Source organism: Ostrinia nubilalis, chromosome 16 (genome assembly GCF_963855985.1).
Source record: "Ostrinia nubilalis chromosome 16, ilOstNubi1.1, whole genome shotgun sequence".
NCBI lineage: Eukaryota > Metazoa > Arthropoda > Insecta > Lepidoptera > Crambidae > Ostrinia > Ostrinia nubilalis.
In genome coordinates, this window is record NC_087103.1 from 9,041,338 (window position 1) to 9,054,004 (window position 12,667).

Consider the following 12,667-nt stretch of genomic DNA (forward strand, 5'->3'; position numbering starts at 1 on the left):
TTATTTCTTCATTTGATTCATAACTGCAAAGCCTTTGTACGTCCAGTTCATTACCTGTAAGAATAATTGTTGATTATTATTTTGTTAACGAACCACATAAAATTATAAACACAATCATTATTATTATGGTCTCGTTCTTTTGTCACTACTTTGGGGTAGTTAGTATTCAAAACATACTTACAGATATCTACATAAAATTAAATTTTAACTTTACCTTTACATCTAACGTTATTAAGTACTAAATAACGTAATTAAACTTTGTTCTTGAAAAGTTTGTTTCAAAGTTATTTATCTCTGTTTCTGCGAACCATTAATTTAAATATTCTTATAATATATTACATCATTATTTGACTTTAATATTATTAAAAAATCAAAAGGGGTTTACAATTAGGTACCTGTAAGGAAATTGTATAAGAGATTTATACATATAAGAGGTTTTCATAATTTTAATGAATTTTAGTCAAATTAGACCCCACTTAACCAATCTCATTTCTCTAACAAAATATTAGAACGAATTAGTGGTAATTCGTTTAAGCCTCATACAGACAAAAGCCTGAGAGACTGCTTACAGTTCGAGGATGCCACACAGTGGGGATTGTTACAGAAGACACACAGCATGATACGGGACTATTCCCACCTCTCGTTCCCACCGCTGCAACTCCTGTGTAGCCAGGATCTACAGCTTGACTGCCAATAAAAAAAACCCACCGCCGCGCCGCGGCGCCGTTCGACTATTGTGGTGAGTGAGCCCACTCGTTACACAAACATATTTAGCTTACCACGAGGGGCTAAAAGAAGAATAATCTTTAAAAAATCTACCTTGACACTACTAAGATCTGACCACTTCCCCCATCACGTCTTCAAGTGTGCCTAAAACTTCGTATATTGAATCAAGAGTGAGTGCACTGCAACTCCTCCTATTACATCGCTCTTCTAATTCACTCTAGAGATAATAAAATTAGCCACTGTCATTTTATTTTGCTTAGACCACTCCACAGCATTATCTCCGTTTCATCTTAATGTTTTAATTTGTCTTCGCGTCTCGGGACCGGTTTGTTTGTTTTGAATAAAACAAGTTTCAAAATTTCGGTCTTCAGAAATTTAATAATTATGTTATTTATACACATGTTCAAGTAAGAAGTCAGCTAAATAGAAACATGAGCGTAGGTATGATGTAACTTTTAATTAATATACTGTTAATTGAAACATCTTGGCAAGGTTAGAAGTTTTAATTATTTTATTTTAATAACACTTGTATCACTTTGATGTTTTAGGCATGTATAGCCTGACCAGGAACATAAAAACCCTCGCCATGTTGCGGAAAACTAATGGTACTAATTTCTTTTAATGGCAACAGTAACTGAAAACTTCATTGACATGTCACCTTGCATGTCAGTCTATTGCTGTCAAAGTGTAAACAAACTTTATTTTAAATGTGCGCAATTGATTTTGTGAATTAAATTGCTAAAATATTTTTATAGTCGTGAAAGAAAAGTGGTTCACAATGTGTTAAAGTATTTGTCGAAGAGAAATACTAAGGGTTCGGACAATATTTTCATTGAATAATGTTTCCGACAAAGGTTGTCAAATTGACTGACATGTTTATCGTATAGTACAGTCACAGTAGATATTGGTACAGTCCACTATGAAAATTAGCTGTGGTTTGTTTCAACTACCTATTTTAAAGTTTTTTGTCACTTTCTAAGTGTTGAATTTTATGGAATTGGGAAAGAAGTACCGAGTTTGAAGCGTTCATGAGCAGACATTGCAGTTGAATGTTCAAGTTCTGAATTTGATTATTGACGAATAATAAAATAAATCCTACTAACTCGATTGATGGTTTCATTTAATTTATTTAAACCAGGTTACCTATAATAATATTTTTTCGTTAATTTATGAAAATATCAAATTAGCCCGTAATCCAGAATCCTGATACATAAAGTTAGCCTATTAATTTAACACAGGTACGACTGTACTCAGTGTTGCACTATCAAATGCAATTGACGCGCCTCTATGCCAGGGTTTTTATGTTCCTGGTCAGGCTATATATAAATGTTTATTCACGACACGTATAAAATTAAACAATAATATACGAAACTAAGTTACTGGGCCATATCAGAGGCGTATTACGTCACGTCACGACGCGTGGAAACCATACGACAGAAAAGAAAAGCTTAAATATTAATTCTGACTCTATTTGTAATAATCTCTCTATACTACGAGTAATATTATAAAACTGAAGAGTTTCTATGTTTGCTTGAACGCGCTATGTAATCTCAGGAAAAAAATGTTTTGTGTTTGATAGCCCAAAGAAAAATTTAACGAAAACGTGAAAAATTATTCAAGTACGCTTACGATGTCACGGGCACAAGTTGGCGATAAAAAAAGAAGAAGCCTATAGTAGCTTAAAGACTAAAAAAACAAGTATTTCATTTTCTAAAGATCCACGCTGTTTTGCGTCTCAAATAACTTGCTTACAATGTGGCGCTTTCTCGCCGTTATTAGACGAGCTCTGAGAAATGGCGACTAAAGTGTTATTAATATTAAACTCGACGCCACTAGCGGGCAGGCTGGTGTCAGTGCTTAATTGGCTAGGATTAATCTGTACAGCGACTCCCAAGGCTGAAGATCAACTTGGATGATCAAACTGAATGCTGGTATTAGTGGTAGAAGTTACGCATGCCGCGTCTGTTTCTAGTTACTCATTGTTTTAAGCTGACTTGTTGCTGGGCAGTCTTTAGTACTTGATTGGCGTTCAAAAGCTTATAAATATGTACTATTTTGGATTTTGTATTCCGGTTCAATAAACGTTTTCCAACTTTTAACAACTCAATTGTGGCTAAACAGCGGAAGCTAAGAAAAAACAAGAATCTATGTAGGTCATTAATGTTTGAAGTTGGTTTGTCGTTGATATGCCGGATATTACTATTTTTTCGGCTTCAACTGTTTTTATGCGGCTCCCATCGGTGAAAGATTTACTTCTTGGTTTTTTTTTTTTAGTGAAAATAGGCTCTGATTATATACTCAATACTTATTTAAACGTAACCTTCAGTAGGTTAAAAAGAAGGTAGAAAAGATGAAAGGGAAAGAGAAAGACGTCGGTACCTATTCATACTGAAAAATGTTACTGTACAACAAAGAAAAAACTGGCTCATGGCCTTATTTGGGAGAATATATTAGGTATATATGAATATGGAAGTCTCATAATATAATTCGGCTGTCTATTGACTGTCTCAGTGTACATTAGGTACGCTCGAGATCCAATATTTCATAATTAATTTATGACACAAATAAGCCAAATCAGCAATACTGCGAACTATTTGAATAAGATAAATGTAAATTGTGTTAGCGTTATCGTGATTGATGCTAATCCACGTTTGATTTATATCAATTTGTACGAGAATTAATTATGATTGTAACTTGAGATGTGAATTTTAGATAGTTTCTAATTATTTTAGATAGTTTCCCGTGGTTTCGCTAGCGTGGCTTGGAAATTTACAACATTTATTGCGCTTGAGAAAGCGCAGCCGCGTCTTTCCGTTCTATACATGACCAGAACGCACCCATAGGAAACTGCTCGTGTATATTTTGTAGTGCCTGTTTGTAAATCTGTGACTGCAAACTATACACGAATTTTGCGTACTGATCGTGTATAGTTTGGAGGAGCTTAGCAAAAAAAGTCATTTCCAAACTATACTCGATTAGTTTCTACTACACCACTTACACTTGACTAGAGTGTGTTTAGTTGATATTGATTTAGTAAAATTCAGTAAAATATGGAACTATTTTAAAATTACATTTATTTGATATTATTACATAAAATATTATTATTTTACTGAATCTATAATAAATTTAGATTTTTAACACTATTCATCATCATCATCATCATCATTTCAGCCACAGCCACTGCTGAACATAGGCCTCCCCCAATGACTTCCACATCGCACGGTTGGTAGCGGCCTGCATCCAGCGCCTTCCCGCTACCTTTATCAGGTCGTCGGTCCACCTTGTGGGTAGACGTCCCACGTTTAACACTATTGTAAGTGGTTTTTGAAATTAAATTGATTAGGTAGATTTCAATTTAAATAACAATTTAATTAAAATGAGAGAGAGTGAGAGAATAAAGTTCAACGTGCATTAAATACAATATTATGCGAGACTTTAAATGCTAGGTTTGTATTGTCGGCCGTTTGGTGTAGTGGTTCGAAACGGACTACTATTCCGGAGGTAGCGGGTTCGATTCCCGCACAGTACAAACATTTGTGTGCATGAACATATTTGTTTGTATTGGACTGGGTGTTTTCTATGTATAATAAGTATGTATTTACAAAAAAAAAGTATTTAAGTATGTTTAATTGTTTATATTTATTATGTTGTCTAGTACCCATAGTACAAGCTTTGCTTAGTTTGGGACTAGAACCGCAGTGTAAAATGTCTAAGGATATTTATTTATTTTATTTATTAACTTTTATCTCAAGAACAAAATCATTTTGACATATTTCCATACCTACGAGAATTGGTGAAATATCAGCCCCAAAACAAATATCTTTTCTATGGCAGAATAAGAAACACCAAAAAATCTTTTATCAAAACAATGACACGTGTCGAAAGATGAATCAATGTTTAAAGTAGACACGCAGATATGAATTAATATGCAATAGAAAGAGAGGTCAATAAGTCAAAATGACTAGCATGCAACTACTCGCGTATAAATTGCAATCACGCACTTATTACAATACATACATGATTAGTCCGTATGCGTACTGGCGATGTATATTTTGGAGTAAGATAATTGACCTAAAACACTACAAAGTATACGCGAGCAGACCGCAGCATATGCAATGCATACTGGTCGTGTATAGTTTGGAGGAGCTTAGTAAATAAAGTCATTTCCAAACTATACTCGATTAGTTTCACACCCTTGCGTTCTGGCTATGTATAGAACGGAAAGACGCAGCGCAGCCTAGGACGTCCATTCACAAGGTGGACCGACGACCTCATAAAGGTAGCAGGAAGGCGTTGGATGCGGGCCGCTAGCAATCGGTGATTATAGAAATCATTGAAGAAGGTTTATGGTCTTCTGGCTGAAATGATGATGATGATGATGATGGCATGAGAAAGTACCCATAGGTTTTCCAACCAAAATTACGTCTCCTATAAGATGTACTTTTTACATTTATTTAAAGAAAATCCTAGGTCCTTCTTCTGAGGTCCATCTAATGTATTTCTACAGCAAAATTCATCAAAATGTGTTGAGCGGTGTAAGTGTGAACACGTAACAGACATACAGGGCTATTTGCATTTATAATATTTGTACGGACAATGGATTAGTCCGTTTGTTGCTTTGCAATAGTAATTTATGCAGCATGCCTTTATTCGATTTTCCCCGTAGCGATTTTGATTCTGTGATATTATCTACATATTTCCCGAACAAATTAACTAATTTGTTGAATATTTGTGGTCATTTACAATGATTTGTTTCAACAACAAATCGAAAATTACCTGAGTTTCGAATTGTAATGTTATTAAGTATATAGGCACATAAATAAGTAGAACACTTTGGTTTAAACAACCCAATGCAAACTGTTAATTTAATGTTAATGTTATTAATACTCTTATTAGATACGTACGAGTAGATAAGTGTACCTAGTTTTAGATAGCCATAACATAACCCAACTGAAAATACGTCATAATATTATTTTAATTATCGCAACTAATAACTAAAAATATCTACGCGATACAATTCACTTCCTTGACAAAGGTAACTACTCATACTCGTATGTCGTGTAAAGCATTCTTTCGAATTAGATGTTACTTTGTGAAAAATATTGCTTGCTTTTTCATAGAAGTTCACATCGCACAGCAAAAATCTGTTATATGTCATTTTTGTAAAAGTTTTTTTGGAATGTCGTAGTTTTCATATAGGGTTGCAAGTATTTGTCTTATTTTCCCCGAACCCTGCTCTAATTTCTGGGAATGGCGGTGTCATTCCTTGGAAATGATGCCAAGTACACAATCGAGGACAAGAAACATGATGAATGGTCTCAAAGCTATCTCAAACCGACCGCCTTTGTCGAGGCATCTTATAATATTATGGAAATGTCCTTTGTCGCGATAACTTCAGGACTAGTTCTGCAGTTTAGTTTTTTTATATCTTGAAATTGGAATTGAACAATGAGAGTAATATTAAGATGGATACGAAATCCGTTTAGTCCTCTAACTAGAATGCAGAAAAAAACTTTCAATATCCACCTTAAGATAACGCATATTTAGGAAGGTATTGGTACTCTAGGTTGGGCAGCGTTTTGCGATTAACTCATACGTTTTGTATGTAAACATGTCCTGTGATAGTGCGTCATATCGTTAGCCAAAATATATTTATCTACGCAATGATGTTTTCAGAACTCATTGTATATTTAGCTCCACTCCACTGTTCAAATAGCATGATGATAAACCTAAGGCACGGAATATATCATAGGTTCGATTCTTGGTCAAATGGAGTATTTGGCATTGACTTGTACTTATCTGGGTTCCAGAATACCTTTGTCATGGCATACTGTAACGTCTTCAAGCATAATTTTTGATACTTGGATGTATTTTCCTTACCTTCTTCCAACTCCTCTTTGTTCTTCTGATTAATTTCGTTGCGGGTCCAATGACAGTCTAACTTTTCCCCGGTACAAACTTGATCTTTACTGGTTGGGTTTTTATTGGCGGTCAAGCTGTAGATCCTGGCTACACAGGAGTTGCAGCGATCAGAACGAGAGGTATAGTCCCTTAATTTCCTTAACTTGGGGCGTTGTAACTTGAATTGATCTATGACTTAAATATTTCTAATTACCGTGGTAAATGTCTGCATTGAAACAGGAACGAGTTTGGCTGCTGTCAGGACGATGGGTTGCTGAGCTTTAGCTATGAATATCACCAGGTTTCGCTTCATCTTTATGGGCAGGTCAACCCACGGCCCAGCGAATACTATTGTTGGAATCTTTAAGCTCTGTACCAAAAGGGAAACGCATATCATAATCAGACGTTCGGCTCGCATTTATTTTTGCTCAAAATTTGGCTTTGAACTATTGTCTCCATTTACTACATGCCCGCTGTTCCCGTGGATTTTGTAAAAGGCAACCAAGTGACAAACTAACACCAAGAATCCCGAACCCATCTGGCTATTGTGGGAAGCATAGTTCAAATCTAAATTTGCCAGATAAAGACCCAAAAATGAAATACTGACTTTCTAAAAAGAAAGACCCAGAACTATTGGGTGCCTTTATTTATCAAGCCCACTCCAGTGTGAGTGACGTCCATTCCTATTATACTAGCTCCGTTTAGTTTGCGTAACGCGTTAACGAAATGTGGTTATAATCGTAGCGTAAATTAATTAAAAAGTCTGTTGGTGACACTGGCCAGCTCTATGTTGCGAAAATAAAGGTAAAAATAAAAAAAAAAATAAGTAAACTTTAAACTATAACCATGCGACACTCGACATTGATGAAAATAGTGTACCTACTTCAAATACCCGTAATTGAGAACGTAAATTGGGGAACACTCCAAAAATAACTAAATAACTACGAACATGTCGGCCCGGTAAGAATGGCCGGGCCCGGTCCCTTTTAGGCACCCAAAAGGGAACCGGGCCCGGCCGGACCCGGTTTGCAATCTCTACTGGCAACTAGAGGTGACTGAGTTTGTTCCGGCGTTTCTTCTCAGCACTTGCCATATGTTTGTCTCAAAGCGCTGGTAGGGCCCAAAAGATAAGGAGACATGTAAAGTAGCCCATAAGGGCTACCTTTTTTTTATTTACTATATTTTGACGTTCATAAGTGCCACTTGTGGTTTAAATTGAATAAATATTTTTTATTTTGATTTTGACTTTTAATGGGAATTCTTGTAATGGCAAATTAAGCGAATTTGAAATTTGATTAGTTCCTAGGAAGATTAGTTGGAAAATATCAATTCATTTTTGTAAGTATTACGCACAACCCACACAATCAGAATAATTACAACAATATCTATTTTAACGGTATCTAAATAAAATATTTACCCTCCCGACGTTTCGGCTCGGTTGCACGAGTCATGGTCGCGGGCAGACAGTGATAATTTTATAGTAAAAATGCAACATAATAGTTTAAAATATTATAATTACTTTGATTTAAAATTTAAAAAAAATATATTTGCTTTTTGGGAATATAACTTAACTCCGAGCATGTGAAACTTGCGCCTTTACAACTAAAATATTCACAAATCCCTCACCTTGTGTGTAATACTGTTCCCAAAATAGCATTCGACAAAAAGGTTCCCTATGATGATGGATAAATACACCAGAACCCAAACCACCTCGGTTATATTATGTCTGGGCGACTCGATCTGCAATCAAAACAAAATTATGTGAGAAAACCTTATTTTGGACGGCTCAGAGGAAGAATATACATAATTTGTAGTGGATTAATGGTGTAAGGGTCACGGAAAATGTCCGTTATCCGGTTGTGTGCTCAGAAAATTTTGTTATGGGATATAACATACGGTTAGGACAACAAAAAAAAATTTGGTCACTTGTCCAACACAAGAAAAAAGACCCTTCGTTTGCGCAGCGCCGTAGGCTCAAAACAGAAGGAATTTAATTATATTTTTGCAATAGAAATCAGTTACTTGTAGTGCATACGTGGGATCTCCTTTGAAATTAGAACTGTGCTGTAAATACATATTTGCAAGGAACAGTTTAGTTTATGATTTTGCATAGTTACTGAAATGATTTGAACGGCAGTTGTCCCGATGATGCAAGCGCTTACAAACAGATTCAATGACATCTGCCCGCTAAAAGTCGCTTGCATCGACTTTGTGAATCTGAAATGCAGAAAACACCTTTTTATTACCTACTTAAGAGTACAGAACTCAGACTTTTTAGTCGAAAGAACCTTTATAGCCTTGACCCCTAAGCTCCATGAATATTGTTTACAAACTGTTTACCTACAACATAAATACAATTAAATGTTGTTTATAAATCACTTCATCATAATGTACTCGTACCTACACGTGCGAGTGGAATGTTACGTTTTATTGGAATAAATATTTACGATAGCATATTAAGCTAAATACAGCAGCCTCTTATCTCGTTGTAATAGAGGCTATTTTCCAACAAACATTTATAGCTGATGTGCCTAAATCAGTGTTCATCAGGAGTTACCATCCATGCGAATGGACATCAGTTAATAAAATAAATCAAAGCTGAATGTGCAGCCTGTGAAAAATCCAATTTATTACAGCGAAATATTTTAAGTACAATATAGGTCTTATTACCGGGGGCGCACAAACATTTTCGCAAAACCGTTGAATTCGAAAAGTTTCACGCGAAATTCAATTGGGTAAATAAGCGACGTTCCTGCGAGCTAATGAGCGCTCTTTGTCAGGAAAAAATCATTCCTTTCCTTGGGAAAGTCAGCTTATTTTTAATGAAGTTAACACCTGAAAGCAGAAATGCTGAGACCAAAATATTTAAGTTATTGAACGGCGTTCTAGAATTATTGTGATGTGCTTTTGTTTTATTTTTTGTTATGCTCGAACTCCTCGATTAGAGTGTATTTTGTTTTGACAGTCTTTCTTTTGTCACCTTGATGCTGCTCGATGGATCGACGACTACAAGGAAACAAATGGCAGACTGGATGGAAAATGCAAGCATTCGTGCTCTAGCAACTGATAGTATGGATATTTCAAATGTCTGCACTGCTCATCTGGAAACCGTTTCACAGCTTTGCTGCGCATCTTAGCAACGTTCAGCTTACTCACAATATCGTTTCGGAGCTACACTACGTATCCTTTCGCCACACATTTTTTTGCAAATCTTTTGAGAAAAATCAAAATATATTATAGATAGATCACCAAGCCTCCATCTTTAGGCATAATAAGAATTAGGGAAAAGCACTTAATAATTATAAAATAACGGTAAATGCAGCAATAAACGAGATTGGAGAGGATTACCGTCACTAAATCCTTTAAATCACTAAACTCATCTTACATTTCACAAAGTCTAAAACTGAAACCAATTAAATATCCGTAACTCAATACCTTAAAATAGCAGAATGATGAAGTACGCAGCCCTTAAATATTATTGCGTAGGCATCGCTCTCGTCACAGCTCCTTTCCGCCTTGGTGATTTTAATGAGCTCTTTCATATTTTCTAATTTGTTGATTAAAACGTCCAATTGGCTATCTGGAAACGGGAATAAATCCACGGACATAAAAACGGGCCATTTGGCTTATTAATTCCCATTTACCTTGATAGATGAACCGGGAACCGGGATACGAAATAAGCGTGATTTTTACTTAAAATGATGGAGGAAGATTAACGACAGTGAAATCAGGAAAAAGTTAGATATTTATAATGAAACAATTATAACTAATGACACTTGAATACGTAAGAGCAAAACAGGAGAATGATGGGCACCTAATAGGTCAGTACGAGTATTTATTTGTTTATTTATTTATAAATAAATAACTGGAAGAAAAGGACGACATCATAGTATGATCAATATACATACTTGCACAGCACATAAATGACCATGGATATACGTTTAAGGCGACAAAAGTTGTGATCATTGTCGGTTTGTACAAAATCTGAAATATAATAAATTAGCGTAACATGTTATTTTCTTGTAATAAGAGCAATTTTGCAATATAAATGATGTAAATCTGTTAAGCTGTCAACTCTAAAGTAGAGGAGACCGAGGTGAGTTGTAACAGAGGAGACTTAACTGTCAGCTAGCTCGCAAAAGTGCGCATTTGGTAGCTCGACACTTGAATTAAAAATGCGCACTGTTACGAGCTCGCTAGTAGTTAATAAGTTCCAAAAATCGTCAACGTCACAAGTGTCACAACTCTCCTCGGTCTATGTGTATTCTGCAACATGCACTGTTACATAAAAAACCTGACCTGATATGCACAAACGTAATCAAAGTAAGCCGGATCATTTACATCAATGAATATAAAATCCATCTTCAGGGGTAAAGTTTCAAAGTTTTTGAGTGATGGCACTACAACGACGTGAACTGAAAAAATAATAAGATGTATGTAACATTAGCCACATAAATAGATAAAAAATTGCGTAGTGCAAGAAATAAAATATAATTTTCAGGCTGTATTACCAAGCTAAGTTAAAAAAAAATTCAATCCCAAGATTTTTGGTCATTTTGATAGGTTGAATGTCAATACTTAATTTTATTATATCTGATATACCTACCTAGTGTTATCCTGTCATGACGAAGTTTCTTTTAGAGATAAGTTATCAATATCAGTCGTGAAATAGGTCTATAAACTTCTTGTGAAGTTTTAATACGGTTAAAATTTTTACGCTGCCCTTATATTAGGCAACCATTTTTAGCCCTGAAAACCCATCGAACTTCCTCCCTCGAATAATCTTCGCAAAGATATTTTGTTATTAAGTCACGCCCCCCTCAGCTTTTTAATTTAACTGGCGAAATGAACACGGGTAAAGTCAACAATAGACTTTACAACTTACCCAAAACGTCGAGGGCAGTTCCGAGCAACAATCCGCAGAAGAGGCGCCGCGAAAGTTTTATACCTTTCTCCAAAATCCTTTGAGTTTCGAAACAATTCAGTTGCCCGCTAATGAGCTGATCTGACAGTTCAGTAAGAACATCGCGGCGTAAGCGCAAATCGAGCAGTTTGAACGAGCACAGCAGTTCTGTTAGGACCAGGTTTATGCTGAAATTAAAATTGTTAAGTGTATCGACGTATCGGAAAACGCGTCGTAAGATGTCCACCCACAAGGTGGACCGACGACATCATAAAGGTAGGTAGCAGGGAAGCGCTGGACGCAGGCCGCTACCAATCGATCAACATGGAAAGCATTGGGGGAGGCCTATGTTCAGCAGTGGACGTACTATAGCTGAAATGATGATGATGATTATGAAGTGTTTCGACATTGCGAATCTGTATACCCCTCGGCTTTGAGTAAGTATTACTACTACTTACATCGTTTCATCCACGAAGACGCGCTCCACCAATTTTTGGTCGAAGGAAGCCCGGGGTGCGGGGAGTTTGATCCGAGCAATCCGAGCGTCATTAGTGTAGTGTGAGTGTGCACTCATGGATAATTTAGCGTGTACCGATAACATTCAAACATTAGCGGAAGAATGGTGAGGCGCGTCTTCGTGGATGTAACGATCTACAAGTATAACTGCTTGCTTGGCGACTAGTTTATTCAGAAATATAATAACTAGCTGCCCCGGTGAACTTCGTATGTTCATCAGAAATAATGTAGGGTACTAATGTTGAAATATTTTTTCAAATCGGTCCTGTATTTTCGACGAAGTCTATTCAATAGGTACAAACAAATTATCAAATCTTTCCTCTTTATAAGGTTACTCGTAGTAGATTTCTCGTAAAAAAAATGTTAAAAGTTGTTCCATAGAGACTTCTTATTATTCTGATATACTTTATTGGTATTTATTTAGTCTACCTTGTACCCATAATATAAAAGAAAATACTGTGAAATACTAAATTAACTACTTTGTAGAAATATCTTGAATCCTAATCTTATTATAGCCAGTTCGGTCCCAGTCCTCGCTGTGAGTGTACGCGGTTATCGAATATTCGTCTTGTTATCACCTCGCTCGTTAACGCATCTACGCATTGCTAGCGACATCGCTTG

The 12,667-nt window shown here is 35.9% G+C and overlaps 1 protein-coding gene across 1 annotated transcript; it reads right to left on the reverse strand.

The window, feature by feature from the left end:
• Positions 1-11,009, reverse strand: LOC135079350 (odorant receptor 49a-like). The gene is made up of 7 exons (XM_063973991.1): positions 10,927-11,009; positions 10,536-10,611; positions 10,063-10,207; positions 8,745-8,844; positions 8,254-8,367; positions 6,842-6,997; positions 1-54 (listed from the first exon to the last, which is right to left on the reverse strand). The coding sequence occupies exons 1-7, from the start codon at positions 10,987-10,989 to the stop codon at positions 1-3; spliced, it is 708 nt and encodes a 235-aa protein (XP_063830061.1). The 5' UTR covers positions 10,990-11,009.
• Between the last annotated feature and the right edge of the window lie 1,658 nt (positions 11,010-12,667).

Bases quoted from the DNA above. Each gene is read 5' to 3' on its own strand.
- LOC135079350 (XM_063973991.1), bottom strand. From the start codon at position 10,989: ATGGATTTTATATTCATTGATGTAAATGATCCGGCTTACTTTGATTAC. The intron at 10,208-10,535 runs GTATGTATATTG...TCCCGTTTCCAG, and splicing joins GTCATTTATGTGCTGTGCAA to ATAGCCAATTGGACGTTTTA. The intron at 8,845-10,062 runs GTATTGAGTTAC...TCTGCATTTCAG, and splicing joins CATCATTCTGCTATTTTAAG to ATTCACAAAGTCGATGCAAG.